This window comes from Lepus europaeus, chromosome 4 (assembly GCF_033115175.1).
Source record: "Lepus europaeus isolate LE1 chromosome 4, mLepTim1.pri, whole genome shotgun sequence".
NCBI classification, from domain to species: Eukaryota; Metazoa; Chordata; class Mammalia; order Lagomorpha; family Leporidae; genus Lepus; species Lepus europaeus.
In genome coordinates, this window is record NC_084830.1 from 146,842,129 (window position 1) to 146,867,390 (window position 25,262).

A 25,262-nucleotide genomic window follows, 5' to 3' on the forward strand; every position below is an offset into this window, starting at 1 on the left:
ATGGATGTGTGTGTGTGTTGTGTGTGTGTGTGATGTGACCTGTGATGCTGTTTTCCACTATGTAGATCTAATAAATATCACTGAATGCCCTGCAGATACTACCTTCAGTGACCATGAAACCCTGGGTGACCACGTTGCTGATGGCCTGGTTTGCTGCCCTCAGCTGTGCATGGGCTGAATTCTTCACCTCTATTGGTATGTGCCGAGAAGTTTTCATCTGCCTGAGCAGCCCTTTGCTCAAATGCCTGGGGCTGGCCCTGCCTGACAGGTTTCTCATTGAGGGCGTGTTGGTGTCACCCACTGCTTGTGACCAAAGCTTCTAGAGCTGCTGTTCACATTACCCACATCCCCCCCACCCCCCACCCCCGCCCACCCTGGACAGTACCTTAGCTCCGGTTAATTTGGGCTAGGAGCTAACCGCCTAAGTTGGGCCATCCTGCCTGGCTTGTGCAGGCTTCGGTTGGTTTCTCTGGTCTTTGACCATTTTACCCTGAACTGGTATTTCTGAGTGCACTCTCCCACCCTCCCCTCTTCCTCACCTGAAATGGGTGTGCCATGCCCCTGTGACAAGCCTGCTGGCTAACGGTGGGAGAGTGAGATTTGGAGTTTCCATCTGAGTAGCTGATAGTGCATTTATTCTCATATCCTATCTGCCTCTCTCTTTCTGAAGTTTGGAGCCAGGACCCTGTGAGTGCCTAGGCACCCTTTAACTCAAAGTTCCCATGATTCCCAAAGAGCTGAATGTCTTTGGCCCAGGGGACTCGCATCTGTGAGGGTGTTCTGTGCTCCAAGGAAGGGAGCTGTACACCCCCCATCCACGTCTCATCAGCACTGCTTCTCTCCCCTGCAGGGCACATGACTGACCTGATCTATGCCGAGAAAGACCTGGTGCACGCGCTGAAGGAGTACATCCTTGCGGAGGAGGCCAAACTCTCTAAGATCAAGAGGTACCGCTCGCCCGAGTCCCCACGCTCACCCTGAGTCAGCCCCTCTCCTCCCAGGGCCCCATCCAGGGTGTCTTTAAGGGAATCCTTTGAGAAGGGATGTGATGCAGGCCTGGGGGTTATTTGTGACAGAACTCCAGAGGAGCTAAACACACAGGCTAAGGGTCACATTTTTTTCTCGCTTTCTATTTAAGACCTTTTTTTTTTTGAAACTAACATTGGGATTCCTGGCTCTGTCTAGATTAAAGGGCCAGAAAGAAGTATCTGCGGGGAGCTTCTGTATTTATTTTTTACTACTTCTTGATGAGAAGGGTTCTGGATCTCCCTAGGGAAGTTACTGCTCAGGACCGGGTGGATTGGAATGTTAATCCTCCTCTTCCTCTGTTCCACAGCTGGGCAAGCAAGATGGAAGCCCTTACCAGCAAGTCAGCTGCTGACCCCGAGGGCTACCTTGCCCATCCTGTGAATGCCTACAAACTGGTGAAGCGACTGAACTCAGACTGGCCTGCGCTGGAGGACCTTGTGCTGCAAGACCCAGCCACAGGTGAGGGATAGTGAGCAGGTGTTCAGGGGAGCCCGTTTGTTTGCAGGCTTATGCCTGGGCGGCTACTTCTGAGCCTGCCTTGGGGATGTGTGTGTCGGGGGTGGGGGCAATAGAGTATGTGACCATGGACCCGTCATCAGTCCACGGCTCTCCCCCTTCTCTGTGAAGACCTGGCAATCAGTCCACCGCTCTCCCCTTTCTCTGTGAAGACCTGGCAATTGCCTGTCCTTGTTTTTTCATGTTTGAAAATAATTGGTTTTCATAGTGTTTTTATTTCCCACTTCTATTAGGTAATGCCATTCTTTTCTAATTATATTTTAGTAATACATACTGTTATAGAAAATTTGGAAACACAAAAGCAGTCCAACTCAGAAAAGTACAATTCTTTTTTTTTAAGATTTATTTATTTATTTTTATTTTTTGACAGGCAGAGTGGACAGTGAGAGAGAGACAGAGAGAAAGGTCTTCCTTTGCCGTTGGTTCACCCTCCAATGGCCGCCGCGGTAGGTGCGCTGCGGCCGGCGCACCGCGCTGATCCGATGGCAGGAGCCAGGTGCTTCTCCTGGTCTCCCATGGGGTGCAGGGCCCAAGCACTTGGTTCATCCTCCACTGCACTCCCTGGCCACAGCAGAGAGCTGGCCTGGAAGAGGGGCAACCGGGACAGGATCGGTGTCCCGACCGGGACTAGAACCCGGTGTGCTGGCGCCGCAAGGCGGAGGATTAGCCTAGTGAGCCACGGCGCCGGCCTAAGATTTATTTATTTATTTATTTGAAAGTCAGAGTTGTACAGAGAGAGAAGGAGAGGCAGAGAGAAAAAGAGAGGTCTTCCATCTGCTGGTTCACTCTGCAGTTGGCCGCAACAGCTGGAGCTGTGCCAGTCGAAGCCAGGAGCTTCTTCCAGATCTCCCACTCAAGTTCAGGGGCCCAAGGACTTGGGCCATCTTCCACTGCTTTTCCAGGCCACAGCAGAGAACTGGATTGGAAGTGGAACAGCTGGTACTTGAACCGGCACCCATATGGGATACCAGCACTGTAGGCGGCAGCTTTACCCGCTATGCCACAGTGCTGGCCCCGAAAAGTACAATTTTTAACTGAATTGCCTATTGATAAGTGCTATTATGATTATAGACTTTCTACATGTGCATATACACTTAAAAAAGGAACTATGCATGTATACTAGGGGATGCAAACGTAATTACTTTGAGGGACAAATGAATTAACAAAAGTGAGTGTGTTAGGCTGAGTGGGAGGGCCACACAAGCTGGGAACCTACGTGTCATCAGAATTCATTTGTGTTCATATCTTTCACAGATAAACATGACATAAGCATATATGCGCATCCTGAATTTCCCAGCTTCTCCATCTGCTGTTAAATGTCCTTCAGCCACGTGACTTCACTGTTGTAGTCTCATATACTGATATCCTGTAAAGGTGCTCAAACCACTGGACATGGGATTGTTTCCAAGTTAGCAGTCTTTTGATGCTTCTTTATGCCTACCTACCTCTGATAATATTTTAGGCCAAATTCCTAGAAGTGGTTTTATAAGTCAGAGTGATTTTTTTTTTAAGTTTTTAACTGTGCTCGGTGCTTTACTGTGATGGGACTTTCCGCACTGTAACACTTTCCTCTTTTCCACACAAAGAGAGGTCAGCGTGGGCCCAGAGGTGGGCCCGCCTGACTCCCAGCCCTGGGCTCAGTCCCCTGGACTCAGGGCCTCCCCTCCCGAGCAGGGAGTGCTCATGAACTTCAGACGAGCTGTCTCTCTGAGAGGACTCGGCCCATTTGGCCAGACTAGGCTGGGCTTGGCTGGGGACAGGGAGGCCTCCAGGGAGGGGTTGGTGAGCTCAGCCGTCTTGGAGCTGTGCCCAGTGAGCTCACTGCCTCCAGAAACCGCGGCTGCCTTTCCCAGACCCCCACCGCCCAGCCTGGGCCTGTGGCTCAGAACACGCTGTTCTGCTGTGCTGCCGAAGACTCTGCCTGCTCAGTCGGCCTCCGTTCTCTGATCTTGTTCTCCCTAGCCCCCTCCCCCACTGCCAACATCTGGTTTGCTGGGGGAAGCCTTAGAATTATCTGGAAGGAGATAGGCCAGGCCTGGAGAGCGATTGGTTGTTTTCAACTCTGTGCGTTCTTGCCCCTGAAGTGAGGGAGCGTGCTTACAGTGCAGCGTGGCTTTTTCTAGGTGCATGTTTTCTTTCTCCTGGATTCTAAACTCTTTAGAGCTTCTCCCTGCTGCTGTAAGGAAGACAAGATTGCAGCTTCTTGATCCCTGGGCCCCCAGGCTTGGCTAGAAGCGAGTATCTGAGCCCAAATTTGTGAGAGTAGGTGGCAGTGGCTGCTGCCACTCTTGGAGAAAGACTGAAAAGGAATGGCCTTGGAGTTCCTTTTCCAGTTCTTAGCTGGTGGGCAGAACCAAAGGGCCTGAATCAGCATGGCAGGGCCTGGCTCTCACTTGAATTCTGGGATTGTAGGAGGTGCATCTCTTGTGGCTAGGGCTTGAAGTCCAAGAAAAGGCTCCTGGGGGTCTTTGTGTGGTCAGGGACTTGCCCAGGCTCTGGGCTGTGGTCTTGAGGTGAGAGTAGCCTACAGAGCAGAAAAAGGTCCCGTGAGGTCCGTCAGGGGACCATGCCAGGCTGGTGCAGGCCCCCGCCCTGTGCTTGGCTGGACCGGATGGGTCAAGTCAGTAGTCTGTGGAATAAGGGTAGTACCATATCCTCCAGGACTGTCATTGTCACCTCTCTATGATAAGGACTAGTGGTCAATAGACAGTGGGCAGCGGGGTCTTGGGACTGCCTTTGTCCCTGGATTCTTTAACCTGAGAAGCATCAGCAGATTTCGAGGTTTTTCCATGGGATTCATGAACATGAAACAGCAGTTGGCGGGTCCTCCCTGAGTGGCCCTGTGCTCCTCGCAGATGGCCTCTCTTTCCTCTTTGTCTCTCTCTCTACGAGGTCCAGCTGAGTGCTGTGCAGCCAAGACCCCTAGACTCCCAGATGTTAACCAGTGGGGGGGACCATTTCTGTCCATTTCCAAATGAGCAGCACAGGTAGTAGTCCAGTGAGAGGTAGGAAAGGAGAAATCCCCATGGCTGGAGCCGTCATGGAGGACTTCCTGGCAGAAGGGACAAAAGGCTTTGAGGGAAGGGGCTGGGAGATTTGATAGCCAGAAGTCTGGCAGTGGCTGCTGTCTGGTCCCAGGCTGAATTGTGCTCTTGAATTAAGGGTCACGTCTCGGTCCTGCTCTGTTCCGAAGGTTTCATTGCCAACCTCTCAATGCAGCGGCACTTCTTTCCCACTGATGAGGACGAGGCTGGGGCCGCCAAGGCCCTGATGAGACTTCAGGACACCTACAAGCTGGACCCAGCCACGATTTCAAGAGGGGAGCTTCCAGGTAACCCACCTCCAGGTTTTGCCTGCCCTGTGTGTGTCCCTGTGGTGGCTGCATGGGTTTGAACATGACCAACTGTGGTCTCTCCCTTTGGGTGGTCACTTCTAGTGGTGATCTTCTCTTGGTCCCCGGTTGGTACCAGTGTCCAGCTCCCACGGCTGCCTCCCTTGTGCATTAGCTGAGGCCCTTGCCTTTGGTGACTCAAGAAAGCCGAGGCTGCTGCTCAGGAACTCCCCACCCCCACCTGCCAGCCTCTGCCCCCAGAGCAACACAAGGATCCACACCAGACCTGCGTCCAGTCCCACCCCTCCTTCTTTCTGTCTTAGGCTGGTCTCTGGCTCACTGCCTCTGTCCGCTGTCCCCTCAGTTAATCTCTGCTCCAGCTCACACCCAGCTCCTTCCCACTCGTGCCTTCGTCTGGATCCCAGGCTCTGATGAGTCTCTGCTGCTGATTCATCTCTTCCCCCTGCTGCTGGGGCTGCTGGATGGAGTGATCCCCACCCTTTCCCCACTGACCTACTGCCCATGTATTCCTGAATCAATGATGCCTGGCCTTTTCCCCATCCGGCCTTGTGAGTTCACCAGCGGCCCTGGGTTGGTAAAGCAACAGACAGGTTTCAGCCGTAATGTTCTTGAACTTTTCAGCAACTCACAGCATGTTGGCTTGTCCTGTTCTGCCTGTTATTCTCCCCTCCTTTGGTCTCTCTCTGCTGTTTCTCTTTTGGGTTGTCTGGTTGTTTGATCAGCTGATGTCTGTCTGTCTATTTTAAAACTGACCCCTTTCCCACTGACTGCCCCAGTGTCGGTGTTTAGAAGAAGGTGTCTTGAGCTTGGGGGTGCTGTTCAAGAACAGTAAGCCCCGAGATTCAGTAAGCCATTGCTAGGACCTTAGAAGCCACCTTACCTGTAGGAGACACTGCAGGGGACTCAGGGTGGTGAAATAAAGAGGCACCATTACTGGCTAGTCAAGGCTTAGGGTCTTAACGTAGAGGAATCGGAGCCAGCTTCTTCTTGCCTCAGTCAGGTCTTGGACCAATCCTGGCCATGAGTCCAGAGAGAGAACGCAGCCCAGGGCACCTTGCAAGATGTGTTTGGCCCATGGCTGTGAGATGCATAAATGGGGGCCGCACCCTAGCACTGACCTTTCACACTCAGTTAACACACCCATGTGTGTCCTGGCTGGGGATGAGGGGCAGAAGGGAGTCGCTCTCCAGGGCTCAGCTTGCCTCATAATTATCCCTAGCACCTTCCCCAGGTGAGTCCAGCTGTTTACATCACTTGGGTATTGCCTGTCTGGATCACGTGCAGATCTGTGTTTCTTGTCCATGCTTGTCCCCTGAGCTTCCGAGCAGTGTAGACAAATGTGTGTGGCACGTCTCTGTGTGGATGTTCCTTGGATTCCTAAACTTCATATGTCCCAAACTGAAGTCTTCATCCTTCTTTGAACTGTTCACTTTCCTCCCCACAAACCCATTGCCTCAGCCAAAAGCACCATCACCCACCTGTAGCCTAAGCCAGAGTCCCAAGGCCTGCGGATTCTGCCACCTGAATGTCTTCCGTGCTTGTCCCCTGACCCCAGCCTCTCAGCCACTGCCTTCTCACTGAACATTAAGTCTGAGTTGTTTCCTGCCTCTCACTGCTCCCTAAGACTGCCTCCATGTGGCCTTCAGCACATGTCTGCTTGCATGGGTCCTCGTTGCAGTGGGTAACTTTGGAGCGAACCCAAACTCCTCCCGTGTGTAGTCTCTGTCCTCAGTGTCTCAGCTTGGCTGCTTTGTTGGTCCCACATCAGCTGGGCTGCTCCGTGTCTGCTTGCCCCTCAGCTCTCAGCTGCCACTTGCCAGGGAGTAGATATGCGCGTTTCCTTCTGCAGAGGGTGCTGCATTCTTCCATTCTTGGCATCCGTGAGATATGTTGATGATAGCTGCTGGCCATTAGTGTCCTGGAGTCGCAGGTCATCTCATTGAATTCTTGGCATGAGTTCTTTAAATCTGATGGCATTATCTCCACTTACAGGTAAGGAGACTGAGTTGCCGAGAGGCTGGGCATCCTGTCCGTAGTCTCTCAGCTGGTGAGCCCATAGCAAGGCCCCAGACGGACACAGCTTCGCCCAGCTCCAGAGCCTCGGCTCACTTCTTTGTCTCCATCAGTGCATCTTGCATCTGCTGAGCCAGAGGAGATCTGGGGAGGCCCAGAATAGGGAGGGGATCCTCATGTACTCCCCCAGTTCCTGGCTGTCTGTGTCTTTCTCTCCAACTTCCCTTTCTGTGTTGTTGGTTTCTGAGCTACCAGGGCAAGCAGACCCTGGTCTTGGCACCAGCTAACTCCCTGTGGCAGTGGTTTGGGCAGAGGCCCAGCTTGGGTATCAGACAGGAGCAGTCCCATGGTCAGCAGCTCTTTCCTGTCAGCCCAGATGCTCTCCATGGGATCTTCTTTCTTGTTATTCTCTGAGGAACACACACATAGTCCTTGCCAACTTGAACCTGCCCTGAGCCCTGCATCTCCCTGTAGCTGCTGCTTCTCATTGGTGAATGATTGTCTTCATGGTCACTTTCAAGTGCTCAGCCCTTAGCAGATGACCTACGGCCATAACACCTGCAGAGCTGGTGCTCACCGAGATAGATCCCTGCTGCCTAAGTGGCAAAGCTGGCAGTGCGGCTGCAGCTCTTGGCCTCACTGTGTGTCACACTGCCACTTCCCCACCACCCGATTCCTTCTCAGGACTGTTGACTGTCGTTTCTGCCTAAGTGTGCCCTGGGGCTCTGGGCTCTGCTACCTTCCCCCTTCAGGTTCTGCCCACAGGGCTTTCACTGCTGCCTACTTCTGTTTCTTATATTCGGCTAATGTTTCTGTCCTCCAGACTCTCGTGGCCAGCTGCCCTGAAGGAGTCTCCTTTGTGCCTCACACTCCCCTCAGCACTACTTACTGGTTGCTGTCTTCCTGGATTCCCCATAAAGAGGCCCCTTTCTGCTTGGGAAGAGGTGAAGCTCATTCTGAGGCTAGGAGATGGCCTGGGGCAAGGCCATCCTGTCTGCTCACTGTATCAGTGGAGAACCTGTGGTCTAATAGCCCTGCAGGGGTTCTACTTGGCCGCTGCCTCCTTTCCAGGAGCCCAGGCTTTTCCTTGAAGGGGGAATTTCCTTCCCCAACCCAGAGGCTCTGGAGCCTGACCATCAACTTCTGCTGCTGGCACAGGAACTAAGTACCAGGCAACGCTGAGTGTGGACGACTGCTTCGGGATGGGCCGCTCAGCCTACAATGAAGGGGACTACTATCACACGGTGCTGTGGATGGAGCAGGTGCTGAAGCAGCTCGATGCTGGCGAGGAGGGCACCACGACCAAATCTCAGGTGCTAGACTACCTCAGCTATGCCGTCTTCCAGTTAGGTGACTTGCATCGTGCCCTAGAGCTCACCCGCCGCCTGCTCTCACTTGGTAAGGAGATTCTAGGGGAAGGCAGGATGGAGATGGGGTGCTGGGCAAGGAACTGGACTCTGCTGGCCCCATTAGCTGATCCTGCTCCTGGAATTGAGTCTGTTTGGCCGGTCAGCTGGCCAGTGACTAATGCCGTACTGCTCAGCCCTGATACAGCTGCCAGCTAGCTCCTTAACCACCTTCATCCTGCAGTTAGCCCCTGCCTTCTTAGGCTGTGGCACCTTTGGCTCTGTGTGTCCCCTTTTTAAATAAGGTGCCCAGGGCTGTGATGCTTTTGTCACCATGCAGGGTGGGACCTTCGCTGCATCAGGAATAGCTTGAGAGATGAGCTGTGCTTTTCCCGTGAACCATCAGAGGCCAGAGGTCTGGCAGTCAGACTTGCCATGGCGTTGGTGCTGTGTGTGTCCTGCGATATACTGAAGTAGCCACAAACACTATGGCTTCAAGACCCACGTGTTCTACCTCTCTCTCTCTCTTTAAAGATTTATTTATTTATTTTAGAGGCAGCGTTACAGACGGAAGGGAGAGACACAGAGAGAGAGCTCTTCTTTCCACTGGTTCACTCTCCAAATGGACACAACAGCAACACAAGGAGTCAGGAGATTCTTCTGGGTCTCCTACATGGGTGCAGGGGCCCAAGGACTTGGGCCATCTTCTGCTGCTTTCTCAGGCCATTGGCAGGGAGCTGGATTGGAAGTGGAGCAGTTGGGACTTGAACTGGTGGCATATATGATGCTGGTACCACAGGCGGAGGCTTAACCTACTATGCCACAGTACCAGTCCCCCACCTTTTACTAATACCTGGGGACATAGTCATCTGAGATTTCACACCCAGCGAAGGCTTTCTTAGGCTGCTGCATTTCATGAGGCTCTCAGTTGAATTCCACCTGAATTCATCTCCAATCTGGGTAATGTAGGACCCAAGCATTTGGGTCATTATCTGCTGCCTTCCCAGCTGCATTACCAAGGAATTGGGTTTGAAGTGGAATAGCTGGGATTCAAACCAGTGCTTCATTTGGATCTGGCTAAAAAGCTCATGAGAGCATTTCAGGCATGGAAAGCCAAGACACTGTGGCAAAAAATGACCTACATGAAGGATCTCTGTGAGTGAGATCCTGGTGGAAAGAAGGGACCATCAAAGAAGGATGTACTTTTCTCTGAAGGGAGGCGAGAACTTCTACTTTGCTTATAATCCTGTCTAAATACTGATGGAGTTTGTCAACTCAAAAGGCTGCCATAGCCTTAGCAGCTCATGACAAGAGCCTCTGGTGATCACTGACATCATACATAAGAGTGTCAATTGTTAAATCAACAACAGGAGTTACTGGGCACTTGCTCCCCATGAGGGACCTCTGTCCTTAATGAGCTGTACTATGAGAATTAATGGTAAAACTTGGTTCAAACAGTACTTTATATTTTGTGTGTCTTTGTGGGTCAAACTGTTGAAATCTATACTTAGTATAGAGTTGGTCTTCTGTATATAAAGATAATTAAAAATGAATCTTAACGAAGAATGGGATGGGAGAGGGAGTAGGAAGTGGGGTGGGAGGGCGGGTACAGGGGGAAGAACCACTATACTTCTAAAGCTGTACCTATGAAATTTATATTCATTAAATAAAAGCTTTCCAAAAAAAAAAAAAAAAAACACTTCAATATTGAAAGTGGTAGATTTAACTACTGCACCAACTCCAGCCATATGTGCTATTCTTGCTGGTATCTCATTCTGCCTTCCAAACACCCTGCTGTTTCCAGTGCACATTGTAGTCACTAGTAATGGCTGTACTCTGGGAAACAGCTGTAAATGGCACAGCCAGTCTTCAGGAAAATGCAGGACTCTACTGCTCCCCTGGTCCTGGGGCCTTGGGAAGGATGCCTCTTGATGGTGGGATAAATTCCCTTGTGGATGATGCTCCTCCTTCGTTTCTGACCAGGGTGGGGAGAGCCTCTGCTGGTTTTAGGCTTTGACCGGTACAACCTGGTCAGGTGCCACAGAAGGCAGAGCGCCGCGTGCAAGTGAGCTGCTGGAGAGAAAACGCTTATAGGGTAATTCCTCTAAATGACCTAACAGATGTTTGTGGTTTCCTTTTCCTTCTTGTTCTTTGCTTTTTCTAGATCCAAGCCATGAGCGAGCTGGAGGGAATCTGCGGTACTTTGAGCGGTTGTTGGAGGAACAAAGAGGAAAGTCGTTATTGAATCAGACAGAAGCTGTGGCAGTGACCCAGGAAGGCATCTACGAGAGGCCTGTGGACTACCTGCCCGAGAGGGATGTGTATGAGAGCCTGTGTCGTGGGGAGGGCGTCAAGCTGGTGAGATGTGTGTGGGCCCTGGGTGCCCAGGCTTGGACCTGGCTCTGGCTGTGGGCAGGCAGGTGTGGGGAGGACATACCTCTCTCTGCAGGTGCTTTTCTTCTCCGTATCTGCTGAGGCCTAGCGTGTGGGTGTTCTCAGCATTGTGGGACAGGAAACTGTCTCCTCTAAAGCCCCAGATGGTGTTTTGGTCCCCTGAGTTCTGACTGAGTTCTCTCCCCACCCCAGTGTGGCCAGCCTTTGCTTGATTGACGATTGTGAAGAGGGAAGTGGTGTGAGTGGAAAGTTTGTCTCTTTGGTAAAGCTGTGGCGTGTGCTGGGGCTTGGTGCCCAGCCAGCCTTCGAGAGCCTGGAATCCCAGCGCTTACCCACGGAAGCTTGGGGTGTGCCAGGCTCTCTCCTGGCTTGTCTGCTAGCCCCCACAAGCTCTTCTGCCTGGCCCAGCCCTTCAGACCCACTCAAATCTTTGTGCCTGGGACATGTGGGAGCAGCTGCTGGCTGTGAGGGACAGGGCTGGGGCTGAGCGTCGGGATTCACGACACTCACAGGCCACTACTCTGTGTTTCCCAGACCCCCCGAAGACAGAAGAGGCTTTTCTGCAGGTACCACGATGGCAATGGGGCGCCGCAGCTGCTCATCGCCCCCTTCAAGGAGGAGGACGAGTGGGACAGCCCACACATCGTCAGGTACTACGACGTCATGTCTGACGAGGAGATCGAGAGGATCAAGGAGATTGCGAAACCTAAGGTAGGTGTCTCCGTGTCTCCTCCTTGGGGTACCACAGCTTGGGCCCTCTCCCTCACCCATGGTGCCAAGGGGCAGTTTATTTGCTTTACCCAGTGGCCTTTCTCAGCGTCCAGCATCCTTGAGTGGTCTGTATAGTATTATTACCTGCAAATAAGTAGGATGTTGTTGTCTCCTTCTTAATACTTCCAAGGGCCTTTGTTTTTATTCTTTTTGAACTGCCCAAAACTTGTAGAGCACTGTCAGAGTATGCACCCTTGTCTGTTCCTGAACTTCCCGAAAATACCCCTGGCATTAGATGCCCAGTGTGCACTTGGTTGTTGGTTATGCATCATAGTGTAAAATTACTCTTCTATTTCTAGTTCCTCAAAGCTTTGCTCCCATTTGATATCTTTCAAAGAGAACTTCTTGCTGCCATTTCCCCGCCCTTTTCCCCATCATTTATGTTGGGAGAGAGGGTTTCGAACAGAATTGTGGGCGAGGGGGCCAGGTGAGATGAGACCTGGTGTTGGATCCATGCTTGCTCCTGTATCTCGCCTTGGAACAGACTTGGCTTGAAGGTCTAGAGCATCTAGGGCTCCGAGTCCGTTGTTGGCACACTGATGTCGCCGAGAGGGGCTAGCCAGTAGTGTGGAGAACGAGGACTGGGACCCCCCTTTCCACTGCCTGGGTTTGCTCCAAAGTCGTCCAGGAAGGAAATGTGTTCCCTTGTTCCCAGATGAGGGAGGCACAGTCATGGCAGCATCTCCTGAGAGATTCCTTACCTGTGTTTCAGACTCGCAGACCGAGAACGTCCCTGTGTGTGTGTCAGTGTGAGTGGCTGGGTAGGGGAAGGAACACTGGGAAAACTTGCCTTTGAACAGAAGCTGTGTGTGAGCCAAGCATGTTGGCCATCATAAGCTGACCTCTTCTTTCCGGAGGCCATAAGGGACAGATGCCATTTAGGCTTTGAAGTGGGGCCAATGAGCTTAACTTGGCCTGTGGGGAATGCTGGGCAGCTGGCTTTGGATCCCTGGCCTGCTTTCAAAATAGCCCTATGTGTCCCCTCTGGGCAGAGCACAGCCATTCAGAGCTTCTTTGTGGGCGCCAGGCCAACACTGGGCCTCAGATACTTGTGTAGAGTCTGGCCATTCAGCAGTCGTCGTGGGGTGGGAGGTGGGGACAGACTGGAATGAGCTGGAGCTCAGGAAGGGCCCATAGATATGAGCTCAGGGAAGCCGTCTGTCCTGGGTGTGCTGGCCATCTTAGAAGACAAGCGATAGCAGCGCAGTGTCCAGGTGGGTCACTTTCACCCTCCGAGCACCTCTGGTCCGTCTTCTCTCCATCCCTTCTGCACTCCCTGTCTCAGGCCACCATCACCCCTTGCCCAGCCTCCTTTCCACTGTGGCCGCACAGTCAGCTTTCCGGACGTGTTCACAGTTGTCCTTTATACATTCAGGCTGTGAGTTCCCTCCCCTGGTTGCAGCCTTCCCCTTTGCTCAGTGGTCCCAAGATTGCCTGCAGACCCTTCTCAGCCTTGTCTCTTACCTCTTCCCAAAGCCACTAACTCACAGTCAGCACACACCTATTTTCTTCCCTGAACCTCTGCCTTACTGCTCCTTACCCATTGCTGTGTTGCTCCCCGACTTGGCCAATCCCTGCTTACCTGTCAGATCTCAGCGATGATCCCCTCTTCTAGGAATCCATTCTTGAGCCTTTGACTGAGCCTCCACAGGACATGGAGCTCACCCATGCTGTGCTGCAGTTACCTGCCTGGTTTTCTGCCTTCCCCACTGGACAGAGTTGTATAAGTGCAGGGGCCATATCAGTCAACACTCAGGCTCATAGTAGGCACTCATCAGGTATTTCCTGAAGTTGAAGGGAAGTGCTCCTGAGGTGAGAGTACCCACCTACCTGGGGCCTTTAGGATGGCCTACAGCTGAAGCACATGACCCTTGCCTTGGGGGCTGGGCCTGAGCAGCAGGTCCCTCCTGGGACTGTCATTAAGCTTGTTTTTGGAGATGGAGTTGAGGATGTGTGTATGTGGGGAGCAGGGGTGACTGGCTTCCAGGTAACAGCTCACTTATTTCTTCTTATTTTTTAAAGATGTATTTATTTGAAAGACACAGTTATAGAGAGAGAGAGGTCTTCCATCTGCTGGTTCACTCCCCAAATGGCCACAATGGCCGGAGCTGAGTTGATCCAAATCCAGAAGCCAACAGCTTCTTCCAGCTCTCCCACATGGGTGTAAGGGCCCAAGGTTTTGGGCCATCTTCTGCTGCTTTCCTGGGCACATTAGCAAGGAGCTGGAAGTGGACCAGCCAGGATTCAAACTGGTGCCCATAAGGGATGCGAGCACTGCTGGCTGGGGCTTTAACCCACTGTGCCACAGTTCACTGACTTCACTTGTCCAGTCCTCTCCTGGTTTTATTACCTGACTTTATGAGGCTGCCAAGAGAGTGAAGCTATGCCTCTGTGTTTACTCCCCACAGCAGTGAGAGCCAGTGCGAGGAGCTGTGGGGGAGACATTTGGATAGGTTTTTTAGCAGAGGAGTTGGGAGGAGGTTCAGCTGAGATGGGACTTCTCTAAGTCAAGAAAGCAAGAGGTTGAGGGCCAGGGCTGGTGGCACCATCTGAGTATAGTTGGTACAGCCAGCCAGGCTGCATTCAGAGAGAGTTGTGTGGGTCTGGCAGCTACATAGACAGAGCACACTCTGTAGGCGTAATTCTGCAAGTGGCACACACTGGGTCTGAGGAGAGGCAGGGGCCAAGATCTGATACCAGAGTGGGAATGTATAGCAATTGTATAGCCCTCGGATGCCTGGCCTGGCCTGCAGGATCACAGGGCCTTGGCTAGAACCACTACCTGCAGAGCCTGGCATGGCTGGCACGTCTGGTCCCATTGCTCTTGGGAAAACACTCCAGGAGAAAAAAGATAAATTTTGCTTTTTCTTTGTATGTCCCAGCTCGCGCGAGCCACTGTTCGTGATCCCAAGACAGGTGTGCTCACTGTGGCCAGCTATAGAGTTTCCAAAAGGTAAGTGCAGATAGTGGTGTAGGTGGGTGGTTGCTCAGTCCCCAGCTTTAGCCTCTCCAGTGCCCACCCCAGGGAGGGTGGCATGGCTTCTGCTGCCTGCCAGCCCCTCCTCCCTATCTTGTATCATTCACCCTGTGTGCCCTTTAAATTGTCCTTGACTGGGGAGAGTGCGCAGGCCCTCCTCTCAGCTCAGTGTCCCCATTTTCTTTCTTCTTTTCCTTTCTTTGGCTCAGCTCTTGGCTGGAGGAGGATGATGACCCTGTTGTGGCCCGAATAAATCGCCGGATGCAGCACATCACAGGACTGACAGTGAAGACTGCAGAATTGCTGCAGGTACAGCCGGCCCCTGGGACCCTAGGAATTGGGAAGGGGGAATTTCGGTCTAGATGGGCTCCTGAGGTGTCCAGGACTGGGCTTAGGGAGGCTTGCCTAATAAACTGACTTCAGAAGCAGAGATCTCAAGTTGGGAAACTGGAATTAATCATGCTCACCAGTATTCAGCAGTGAGTGGCCAGCTAACTTTGGCTGAGCATCCGCTGTGTGTCCTGTCATGCTGGGAGCTGGGGATTGGTGGTAGGCGTGGCTGACTCTTTCATGTTATCTGCACCCAGAAGCTCACATTCTGAATTACTCCAGGGCCACTTTTACACTTGATCTTAGCCAAAAGGCTGAGAAGTGATCCAGGGCCACTTTTAAAAGAGCTAAAAATATCTCTAGAGGGTATGGTTCTGTGTCACTGTCAAATGCAACTGGAGATACCCTGTTCAGCGATATGCTGCTGGGACAAGTGAGGCACTTGGACCCAGTCACTGTGAAGGTGGAATGCTCTTGTCACAGTTTCCTGGCTTCCTGTCTTTATGTCAAAGGCGATTGAGAACAAACGTGGCAGGTTTGGCGTAAACATTCTTACTGATGTATCCTCTCAGGTCTTGAGTTCAGATCAGCACTGGCTGTGCTTCCTTCTGAACATCAGAACTTTGGGGTTCTGTGGTAAGATTGATGACCCGAGACACTCTCAGCAAAGTTTTACCAGTGTCTCCTGGATCCCTCTGTGTATTTAAAGATAGCAACCTTTCGAGTTGGCCTTTGGGTCTCATCAACCATATATCTTGTTGGAATATTGCTGGAAGATCATTTGGAAAAAAATTCTTTGGACTTTTACCTGTATGCATCCAAACAAATCAGCCAGCACTCAGTATTTTTTCTGTAGCTGCATCAGCTATTGGAAAACCAGTCTTGAAGGTCATCGTTATGGATTTGTGTGGTGTCTACCAGAGTTTTCAAAAACATGGCTGATTACCTTGGAAAGGTCTTGTGAAGATTTTATATAATTTTTTTTCAGCTCAACTCAGTGCTGTTTAGTTTCTAAGTAAGTTCTGTAGACAAGCATATGGATAGAAAACTTCTGCTGTATCTCCCACTTGCTTTGTCTGTGGGAACCAGCATTCCACAAATCATAGGAGCCTTGATGTACCAGATGCATTCCTGTTGATTCCTGTTGGCATTGTCTTGGTTCATGTCTTCTTGGAGCAAGGCTTTTTTTTTTTTTTTTTAAAGCCATTTGTCATAACTTCTTCTTTGTCAGAGCCTGCATTCAGGAGTGTCATGACCTGAACAAGGACAATAGTCTGTTTAATTGGCTGATTCCATACCCTTGGCCCACTGGGCTGAGTTGACAGGACGTGTGCCTTGGTTGCTTTCCTGGCTTACCTGGCTAGCTTTCTGTATCTGTCCTGGACTCTACCATGGGAGACAGCAGCTTCTTGCTGTGGCCTGACTCCTCTGCTGCAGCCCTGCTTCATCTTGTCTGGCCTCTTATGTTACAGCTCAGTTGACTGGGGTTTGAATGACAGAACTCTCAGTGGAGGGGCTCGTATGGTCAAGGCTGTTCTGCAAGATCCAGACCACGGCTGCCTAGGGGTTGAGATACCATTTTCATTTGCACTCTTTTCTCTGGAAACCATCTTGGCATGTCCTTTGGCAGCTAGTAGTGTTGAAAGCTTTGATCTGCATGGTCTGGAGGCCAGGACCCTGGACTTCAGCACTCCAAGCACACTGCTTGTAGTGGGACGAATGCCTTGGTACCAGCAGCAGCCATCACAGCAGGCCCCCTTTGGGGATGCTGCAGGTTCCTGAAACCAGTAGCTGTGCTTGTGCTACCTGTCAACACTCAGATATAGTTGATGTGTTTGCTATGGACCATTTGGGGATAAAAAGGGGCACTTGAGTTCTCCTGGTGAATTTGGATGAAAGCCTGTATGGTAAAGGGCTGTTAATCGTCCAGCATTCTCAAGATTCAAGATTTCTGGCTCCATGATATCCCAGCATCACCAAAAAAAAAAGTCATTTCTAGCCCTTTAGAAGTTTTTTTTTTCTTCAAGCTGGCAGTAGCATCATAAATACCCAAGTCTTTCAGACAATGATACCACTTTTATAGCAGCAGCAAGTCTAGAGATTTAAATGAATGCGTCCTCATAGGAATCCAGAAAACATAAAGTAAGATTTATTTATTTTAAAGGCAGAGTGAGAGAGAGAGAGAGAGAGAGAGAGAGAGAGCGCGAGAGGGAAATAGAGAGCGATCTTCCATCCTCTGGTTCACTTGCCAAATGTCTGCAACAGCCACGGTTGGGCCTGGCCAAAGCCAGGAGCCAGAAACTCCATCTGAGTCTCCTGCGTAGGAGACAGGGGCCCAGGTATTTGGGCCATCTCCCATTGCTTTTCCAGGAGCATTGACAGGAGCTAGATAAAAGTGGAGTTGCTGTGATTTGAACTTGCACTCCAATCTGGGATGCTGGCATCACAAGCAGATGGTATATTTGTAAAATCATCTGTAATACCACTTTGTCAACTGCTCTAGTACTGCCCTCCTGAGATACATCTGCAGCTGTAAACACCTGCTGAACAGTCCTCTTGGTGCTGTTGACAGGATTTCTGGGAATTTTTGGTACAGGAACCTTGAAAGCCAGAGCAGTATGTTATAGCATATTTTCACCACTGATTCTTCATTGCACGATTTTTATTTGTATAGAAACTGAGAATCATGCTTTCAAATTCTGCATCTCATCACATCTGGCAAACATTGTGCTCCAACAGGAGGGTTTCCTGCCTCATAAAGCTCCCCCTACCTTTCTCTCCCACCAGTCTAGAGGTCTCTATAGTTGCCTAGTTCGCAGCATCATTTGTCTGACTCTTGGAGTCCCTAACAGTGGATATACAAAAAATGCCAACTTTGTGAGAATTAATGCCTGAGGCCCAAAGGTTTTGAAGGTTTCAGTAAGACATTGGTGATGCTACTCCGTCAGCTTCTGTATTAGATTTTGTGCTTCACCTGGAACCTTGTCTCTCATTCCGTCTGCTGAGTTAGGCTGTGACATTGTGCTGATAAGCTGTTCATAGAGGCTTTTACAGGTTCTGATCTGATTAATGATGCCTCAGTAACTACTGATGGCTCAGGTCTGTACTTCAGGTTCAGGCTCAGGCTTGGAGTGCTAAGATCGTGCAGCAGTTCTTGGCTGACTGGCAGCTGGCTGCCCACGTCCTGCAGCTTCACTTGGATGGAGCAGTGCTCTGTGTCGTGGGTCACTGGCAGGGCTGGGGTGTGTGTGCCCCACCATTCTGTTTCAGAACAGTGGTGGGGACAGTGGCGGAGGTGGTAGGAGCAGTGCCAGTTACTGAGTGGCTCCAAAACCAGTGTCTAAAAAAACACAAAAATGAACAAACTTCTCGGTCTTGAGTTTGTTGTTGGCTTTCCTCTCGATCACTTTCCTGTTTTCTCCCAAACCTATAAGGCCCAGGCCAGGGCCGAACTCAGAAAGGGCTCACTCTGCTGCCGTGCAAGTGTCATCCAAAGAGCTATAGCTTCTCCACAGTGCCCGACTGCAGGTCCGCCATCTTGTTCTGTTTGGGAAACCCCATCTGTGCCACAGCCTTCCTCTTGGACACTGTCGTAGACAAGTTTGAAACGTTTGCTTTACCTGTGCAGGTACAGCTACCTGCGCCTTAGAAAGGCTGCTCTTGGAGGCTCTGGTTGCTTTTTGGCACTGGGAGATGGTATCTCTGGACATGTTGGCTGCTCCAAGACGGACTGTGTTGCTGACAAGATTATTGCTGTTATTTCCCACCAGGTTGCAAATTACGGGATGGGAGGACAGTATGAGCCACACTTTGACTTCTCCAGGGTAAGACTCAAATCACAGGTGCTAGGCTGGAGCTCCTAGGAGTACCTCCACTTCCACATCTGCTTCCCTCCCTGCCCACCTCACCTGGGGAAAGTCTTTGTTATTGATGAAACCAAGTCTGGAACCATGGGCCTGCGGAACCCAGTGGAACTGGCTGTTTCTCTTGCCCTAACCCTGCCTGCTCTGCCTTGATTCTAAAGCAAAAGCTCTTAATAGATCATTGTGAAGATCATTCCTACCCTCTCTGTTTTCCCCCGCCCCCAATTCCCTGGCCAGAGTTTGCTTTGCAGCCTCGGCCCACACCTCTGGCTGTTATGGAAAGCACATTTATTACCTTGCTCTGCACCCTTTTTGTTCTCGGTTCTGTGGGTGGTGGGTGAAATTAGTTTCAAAGTCGGGTGAAAGTTGTTGTCTGTTGCAGCGACCTTTTGACAGCGGCCTCAAAACGGAGGGGAATAGGTTAGCGACGTTTCTTAACTATGTAAGTATCGGGTCCAAGCCCATCTGTTCCACCTGTTCACTCTCACTTAATTTTATAGAACAATGAACGAGATGCTTTCAAGCGTTTAGGGACTGGGAATCGTGTGGCCACATTCTTAAACTACGTGAGTATGATGTTTGCAGCTGATGGGCCCTGAGGGGAGCTTGGGTCCAGAGGGTAATCGCCCACCCTTGTGCCCCATCAGGGCTGACCCCACCAGCCACTGGGTAATGCCAGGTTCTTCTCGCCCTGGCAGCTTCGTGGCTAGAGGTGAGAGCTGGCCTTTGTTCCTGTTGGTGTGGTTCTGGCTTCCACCAGGAATTTTACATCCCTGGCTCCATTTTTTATTTTTCCAGTTTTAAAAAATTATGGTAAAATACACATAAAATAAAGCATACCATATAACTGTTTTAAGTATACAGTTCAGTGGTATTAAATACATTCATATTGTAAAACCCTTACCACCATCAGGCTCCATAATTCTTTTCATCTTGTAAAACTGAAACTCTACACCCATTAAATAATAATTCCCTATTGCCTTCTGAGTCCTTGGAATCCACCATTCTGTTTTCTGTCTCTTATGACTTTGCCTACTCATGTACTCTTATGATTTTGCCCACTCATATGTGTCTCCTTGTGGCTGGTTTGTTTCACTTAACATGATGTCTTTTAGGTTTGTCCAGGTTGTATTGTATTCTGGCTCCTTTGTGATAAGCCTAGTGCTGGTCTAGACTTTTGGGATGGCTGCCCTGAAAGATTCCCTTCTTCAGAGCAGAGGGAGCAAGGGGCTATGAGGTGCTCTTAACTAGGAGCTGCCTTTGTTTCCCCAGAGGCTCGGTGGCCTGATTCTCACCTGCTGCTGCCACTCCATTTGTGAGAAACAGTTTCTTCTCCTCTCTACTTAGCTCTAAAGAGTTACAGAGGCTGGAAAATAACTTAAAGGCTGAAGCTCATATTCATTCTTTCCTTTTACATTTTTATTGTGTGTGGGTGATGTGCTGTGGTCATGCTGGTGAGCAGGACATCTGTGGTTTCTCTCGTGGCACTTGAGGTCTAAAATGGGGACTTACTGTAAGCACAGGAGAAACCGTTGTTTAGTTTCCATGGAGACAGGCACTGTTGAGAAGTAGCCCAGGCTGGGCTTCAGCAAAGGCCCCCCTTGGGAAGTAACATGCTGGGTGAGACTTGAAGGTAGAGTGGAAATTAGCTGGTGTAACATGGTTTCTGGCAGAGGAGAGAATGTGTAGGCTTGGAAGAGAAAAGGAGCTTGGGATATTGAGAAAATAGAAACAGGCAAGTGTGTCTGGAACGACAGCCAAATGAGACTGACAGGGCCTAGGGTTCTGGAAAGGTCTGGGGTTGATTCCCAGGGCAGTGGGAAGGCAGCAGGGATCCTCATCCTATTCATTTGCTATGTGTGTATAGAGAGTTCTTCAGTCAGTCTGGTATGTATCCCATGGAAATATTTTTGAGTTCTAGTTTTTAGTATACTATGGGCGAAAACTTGAAGTAAGTGAGCTAGATGAGCAAGAAGCAGTGCTTTGCACGTGCACTGAGGCCTGTGCTGTGGGCAGGAGTGCAGCCTTGCTACTGTGTAACTTGTTTCTAGTTTAGCTGGAGTCCTCTCCCTGGAGACACAGCATTCTACCTGCCCACTCAAATTGTTCTAAGGAGGGTGACTGTTCTGGAACAGTGAGGGTCTGACCACATGCACAGACTGCAGGAGCCACAGAAACAGCTTGCACTGGCTATGCCTGGTGCTGAAAGCAGCTGGGAACTCCTGGTCAGGGCTGTTTGCTGGGCACAGTGACTTAGGCATAACCCAAGCTGTGTGGGGGCTTGAGGGAGTGGATGGCAGTTTTTTTCTGAGTGTGGACTCAGATTGTTCCCGTGGAGGACAGCTCAGGTATGGGTCTCTGCTCTCGAGTCCTTGGCGGAGACTGTCCTGATGAACCACACAGGTTAGGTAGGACTGGCCATGGAGCAGATCCACTCATGCTCAGAGGAGGGTGATATGCACACCTCGCCAGATCCTTTGTGATTGAGTTGCTCTGAGAGACCTGGATAGAGGGGCCAAGCTCTATGCCTTGTATTCCCAGATGAGTGATGTAGAAGCTGGTGGTGCCACTGTCTTCCCTGATCTGGGGGCTGCGATTTGGCCTAAAAAGGTAAGTTCTGGGTTAGAGGTTGAAGCCAGGCTCAGATGTTGTCCCCCAGTTCCATTCCTTGGCCAGCTTGACTGTCACCTGTGATATGCCTTGGCTCCTTTCCACCTGTGCTCTCTTTGGCCTAAGCTTCTACCTGGGGCAGGGGGATGGGGTGGTGGGGTGGTGGAGGAAAGTCCCTTCCGGAGCAGGTGAGTACTCTTGGGAAACTTCCCTCTTGTTGGAGTCCCAGAGCCCTGAGTCCCCCAGTATGTAGGAGAGTGATGGTTCTGCTTGGGCTCAGGTCGTAGAGCCCAGTTTCAAAGGATTTTTTTCTGACAGGCTTTCTGTTTCTCAGGGCACAGCTGTATTCTGGTACAACCTTCTGAGGAGTGGGGAAGGTGACTACCGAACAAGACATGCCGCCTGCCCTGTGCTTGTGGGTTGCAAGTGGGGTGAGTGGCTCACAGGGTGGTTATTGACTTTGGTGGGCTCTTTGTGGGCTTTGATGGAAGGTTTTTATCTGTTAGGTGGTAGCACCATCCAGCCATGTTACTGACTACTCAGCTGGTCATGTGCCAGGAGATCTAGTTGGGAATACCCTTGAGAGATGCCCAGAGAGGGAGGGAGGCCCCAAGGAAGAACAGCTGGCCACCCACAGCCAGCCACCTATTGTTGGTCCAGGATGGTTCTCCAGGAGAGCAGGCTTTGGTATGGGCTCTGTGGGAGCAGACAGGAGCTGGAAGCAGGAATGGGAAGAGTCAGTAGGGCAAGGCCCACTGGATTAAGGGACAGGTTCAGAGTAGCATCGGGCCTGTGGGCTGCTGTCGTCGTCACCTGAAGAAGAGGGAGGGCTTGGTGCAAGGGGCCAAGAGGTGGGGCTGGGACCAAACCACAGAGACTAAAGCTGGAGCCTCATCCTGGGAGCAGTGGTGGTGAGCCACTGAGAGGCCTGAGATGAGTTTGTAGCCATTTTTTTTTTTTTGACAGGCAGAGTGGACAGTGAGAGAGAGAGACAGAGAAAGGTCTTCCTTTGCCATTGGTTCACCCTCCAATGGCCGCTGCGGCCAGTGCGCTGCAGCTGGCGCACTGCGCTGAACCGAAGGCAGGAGCCAGGTGCTTCTCCTGGTCTCCCATTGGGGTGCAGGGCCCAAGCACTTGGGCCATCCTCCACTGCACTCCTGGGCCACAGCAGAGAGCTGGCCTGGAAGAGAGGCAACCGGGATAGAAGCCGGCACCCCAACCGGGACTAGAACCCGGTGTGCCGGCGCCGCAGGTGGAGGATTAGCCTATTGAGCCGTGGCGCCAGAAGTTTGTAGCCCTCTTAAGAGATTTGGGGGATAGGTTTATGGAACATTGAGCAGTGAAAAAGAAAAGGAGGTAGTCACTGATTTCAGGGGGAAAACCAGGAAATGAAATGTAAGCATAATCTACTGATGGCTCAAAACAACGTCACGTGAAATCTTAGTTTTAAAGCTTGTGGTCTAATGATATTGGGAAGATAGACAGGGACAAGTATGTGTTTAGGGGTAGAAGAAAATAAGTTAAAAATTGAATGTCAAGAAATAGCATTATAAACATGCTATTCAGAAAAATTAGGTTAAATATTAGAAGAAACAGTGGAAGTCTTCTGAGTGGGGCTTGGGGCTTGGAGGGAGTACTTTAGGAGATTGTGGTTTATCACAGAATTTTAGATAATTTGAGTGGTTCCATGAAGTACAAGTATTACTTTAAATTATATGAGAATAGTTGTATGACCTCAGTAGTACAGTAAAATAATTTTACTCATGAGAGAGTCTGTGTTGGAGGAGCAGAGTCGTGATCCCTGACTGCAATGATGGCGCCAGCTCTGCTGCTCTGGGGCACACAGCGCACAGGTTGGGCCTGCCGGCCCACCGTGCCTGAGGTGATGGCCGAGCCCTCCTCAGTGCTCACAGGCTTCCTCACCCCCTGCCTCTCAGTTTCCCCCACCACCTCCCAGTAGCAGGTTTGTTGAGCCCTTGACACACGCCAGGGCAGTTCCTGCCTGCTGACTTTCTCATCCTTCTCCCACTTCATGGGATCCCCTGTTGGTGTGGGAGTTATCTTGGTATGTCCATCTTCTTCCCCATAACTTCTGTTCAGCTTCCTACTCCAGCCCTGGGGTCTCTAGTTCCCCGACATGGTTTGATGTTCCTTTGGCTCTGTTCTCAGGGCAACCTGCGTGCACATACCTTGTGTCACTGGCATGTGTCTTTCTCAACAGTGTGTGAGCCACTTGAGGCCTGAGACCATGTCTTAATGGAGTCTGAGTCCAGAACACGTTGCAGGGGTTATCATGAACGAGTCATTAGTTTTGGTTGCTGAACTGACCAGTAGGATGATAATATACTTGGTTTCTGTTCACAGTTTCCAACAAGTGGTTTCATGAACGAGGACAGGAGTTCCTGAGACCTTGTGGATCAACAGAAGTTGACTGATGTCCTTTTCTGCCCTTCCCTTTCCTGGCCCCGCAGCCCATGTCAACTCCAAGTTCAGTGTGACAGACACCTTCATGTGTTCCAGATCCTATCAAGTGGGTCTTTGGAGGAATGAACGTTTGTCTGGAGTGGTGGGGTATAGTGGGATGGGTCCTGGTGCCCTGGTCCCCAGCCTCTGTGGTCAGCCTGTGCTATCTCTAGCCTCAAGTGTAGGGTTGGAGTGGCTGCAGCAGAGTCACTGTCTAGCGCCAAGCAAGGTGCCTTTGTACCTCAGATGTTTTAGGTGTAAGATGTTTCAGTGAACCAAAGTTCTGATGCCTTGTTTACATGTTTGTTATTATGGCATTTCTATCAGTTGTGGCTTTAACAAAAAAAAAAAAATAAATAAATTGTCCCTGCCAGAAGCCTTAAAGAGCCGTTTTTGGAGTGTTTTTTGTTGTTGTTTTTTAAATATGGGGAGCTTTTCCCAAGTTGACCATTTTGTATGTGTTAGCTGTCTGGAGGCAGAATCTAGATAAAGAATGCTTTAGTGGCAGAACCCTGGCCTTGGGGTCTAGATGTGGTTTCAGTACTTGTGTCTTCTCCAAGCTTCGTTGTCCTTTTCTAGAAAGTAAGTTGGAATATATAGTCTCTTCTTGTCTCCTAGAGAACACATGCTCTCCTAGAGCATCACAATTGTGATGCTGTTATAGCCTGAAATTTATTTTAGCATTTTAAAATATATGAAATATATGGGAATATTTCAAAAAGTTAGTGGAAAATGGAATTTAAAGATAAGCTTAGGGTGGGCATTTGGTATAGCGGTTAAGATGCTACTTGGGGGCTGGTGCTGTGGTGCAGTGGGTTAACACCCTGGCCTGAAGCGCCAGCATTCCATTTGGGCATCAGTTTGAGTCCTGGCTGTTCCACTTCCCATCCAGCTCTCTGCTATGGCCTGGGATAGCAGTAGAAGGTGGCCCAGGTCCTTGGGTCCTTGCACCTGCGTGGGAGACCCGGAAGAAGCTCCTGGCTCCTGGCTCCTGGCTTCGGATCAGCGCAGTTTGGCTGTTGTGGCCAGTTGGGGAGTGAACCATCGGATGGAAGCCCTCTCTCGCTCCCTCTCTGCCACTCCTCTCTGTGTGACTCTGACTTTCAAGTAAAATAAATAAATCTTTTTTTTTTTTTTTTTTTTTAAAGATGCTACCTGGCATACTCACATCCCTTATCAGAGTGTCTGGGTTAAAGTCTTAGCTCTGCTTGCGATTCCAGCTTCCTGCTAATGTGCACCCTGTGAGGCAGCATTTGATGGCTCAGGTAGTTAGATCCTTGCCACTCGTGGTTCCTTGTGCAGATAAACATTTCTTTAGGGCATATATGAAATATGGGGGTCCTGCCACCTATGTAGGAGACCTGGATTGAATTCCTGACTCCTGCCTTCAGCCTGGCCCAGCCCAGGATGTTGTAGGCATTTGGGGGTGAACCAGCAAATGGGAGTTCTTGGTCTGTCAGTCTGTCTGCCCTTCAAATAAATAATAAACAAAAAAATTTTAAATGAAAGATGTTTATTTTAGTGCAAAAAATTTCAAAATCTGTACATATGAGGGATCTTCAAAAATTTCATGGGAAATGTATTTTCTGATAAAATTA

The 25,262-nt window shown here is 50.4% G+C and overlaps 1 protein-coding gene across 4 annotated transcripts in view; it reads left to right on the forward strand.

The window, feature by feature from the left end:
* Nucleotides 1-24,048, forward strand: part of P4HA2 (prolyl 4-hydroxylase subunit alpha 2) — a 33,899-nt gene extending 9,851 nt beyond the window's left edge. For 2 of the 4 annotated variants that reach the window (XM_062189204.1, XM_062189205.1), the window contains exons 2-15: nt 96-195; nt 851-947; nt 1,337-1,488; nt 4,739-4,876; nt 8,069-8,308; nt 10,421-10,614; nt 11,185-11,361; nt 14,304-14,374; nt 14,608-14,707; nt 18,499-18,552; nt 19,092-19,157; nt 21,133-21,201; nt 21,536-21,632; nt 23,566-24,048. In XM_062189204.1, coding sequence (XP_062045188.1) covers nt 114-195; nt 851-947; nt 1,337-1,488; nt 4,739-4,876; nt 8,069-8,308; nt 10,421-10,614; nt 11,185-11,361; nt 14,304-14,374; nt 14,608-14,707; nt 18,499-18,552; nt 19,092-19,157; nt 21,133-21,201; nt 21,536-21,632; nt 23,566-23,636 — 1,608 coding nt within the window. In that variant the 5' untranslated portion in view covers nt 96-113 and the 3' untranslated portion in view covers nt 23,637-24,048. Of the gene's footprint in view, nt 1-95; nt 196-850; nt 948-1,336; nt 1,489-4,738; nt 4,877-8,068; nt 8,309-10,420; nt 10,615-11,184; nt 11,362-14,303; nt 14,375-14,607; nt 14,708-18,498; nt 18,553-18,973; nt 19,034-19,091; nt 19,158-21,132; nt 21,202-21,535; nt 21,633-23,565 lie in introns of all 4 variants that reach the window. The other 2 variants (XM_062189208.1, XM_062189206.1) reach the window with 2 other exon arrangements.
* Nucleotides 24,049-25,262: the final 1,214 nt, after the last annotated feature.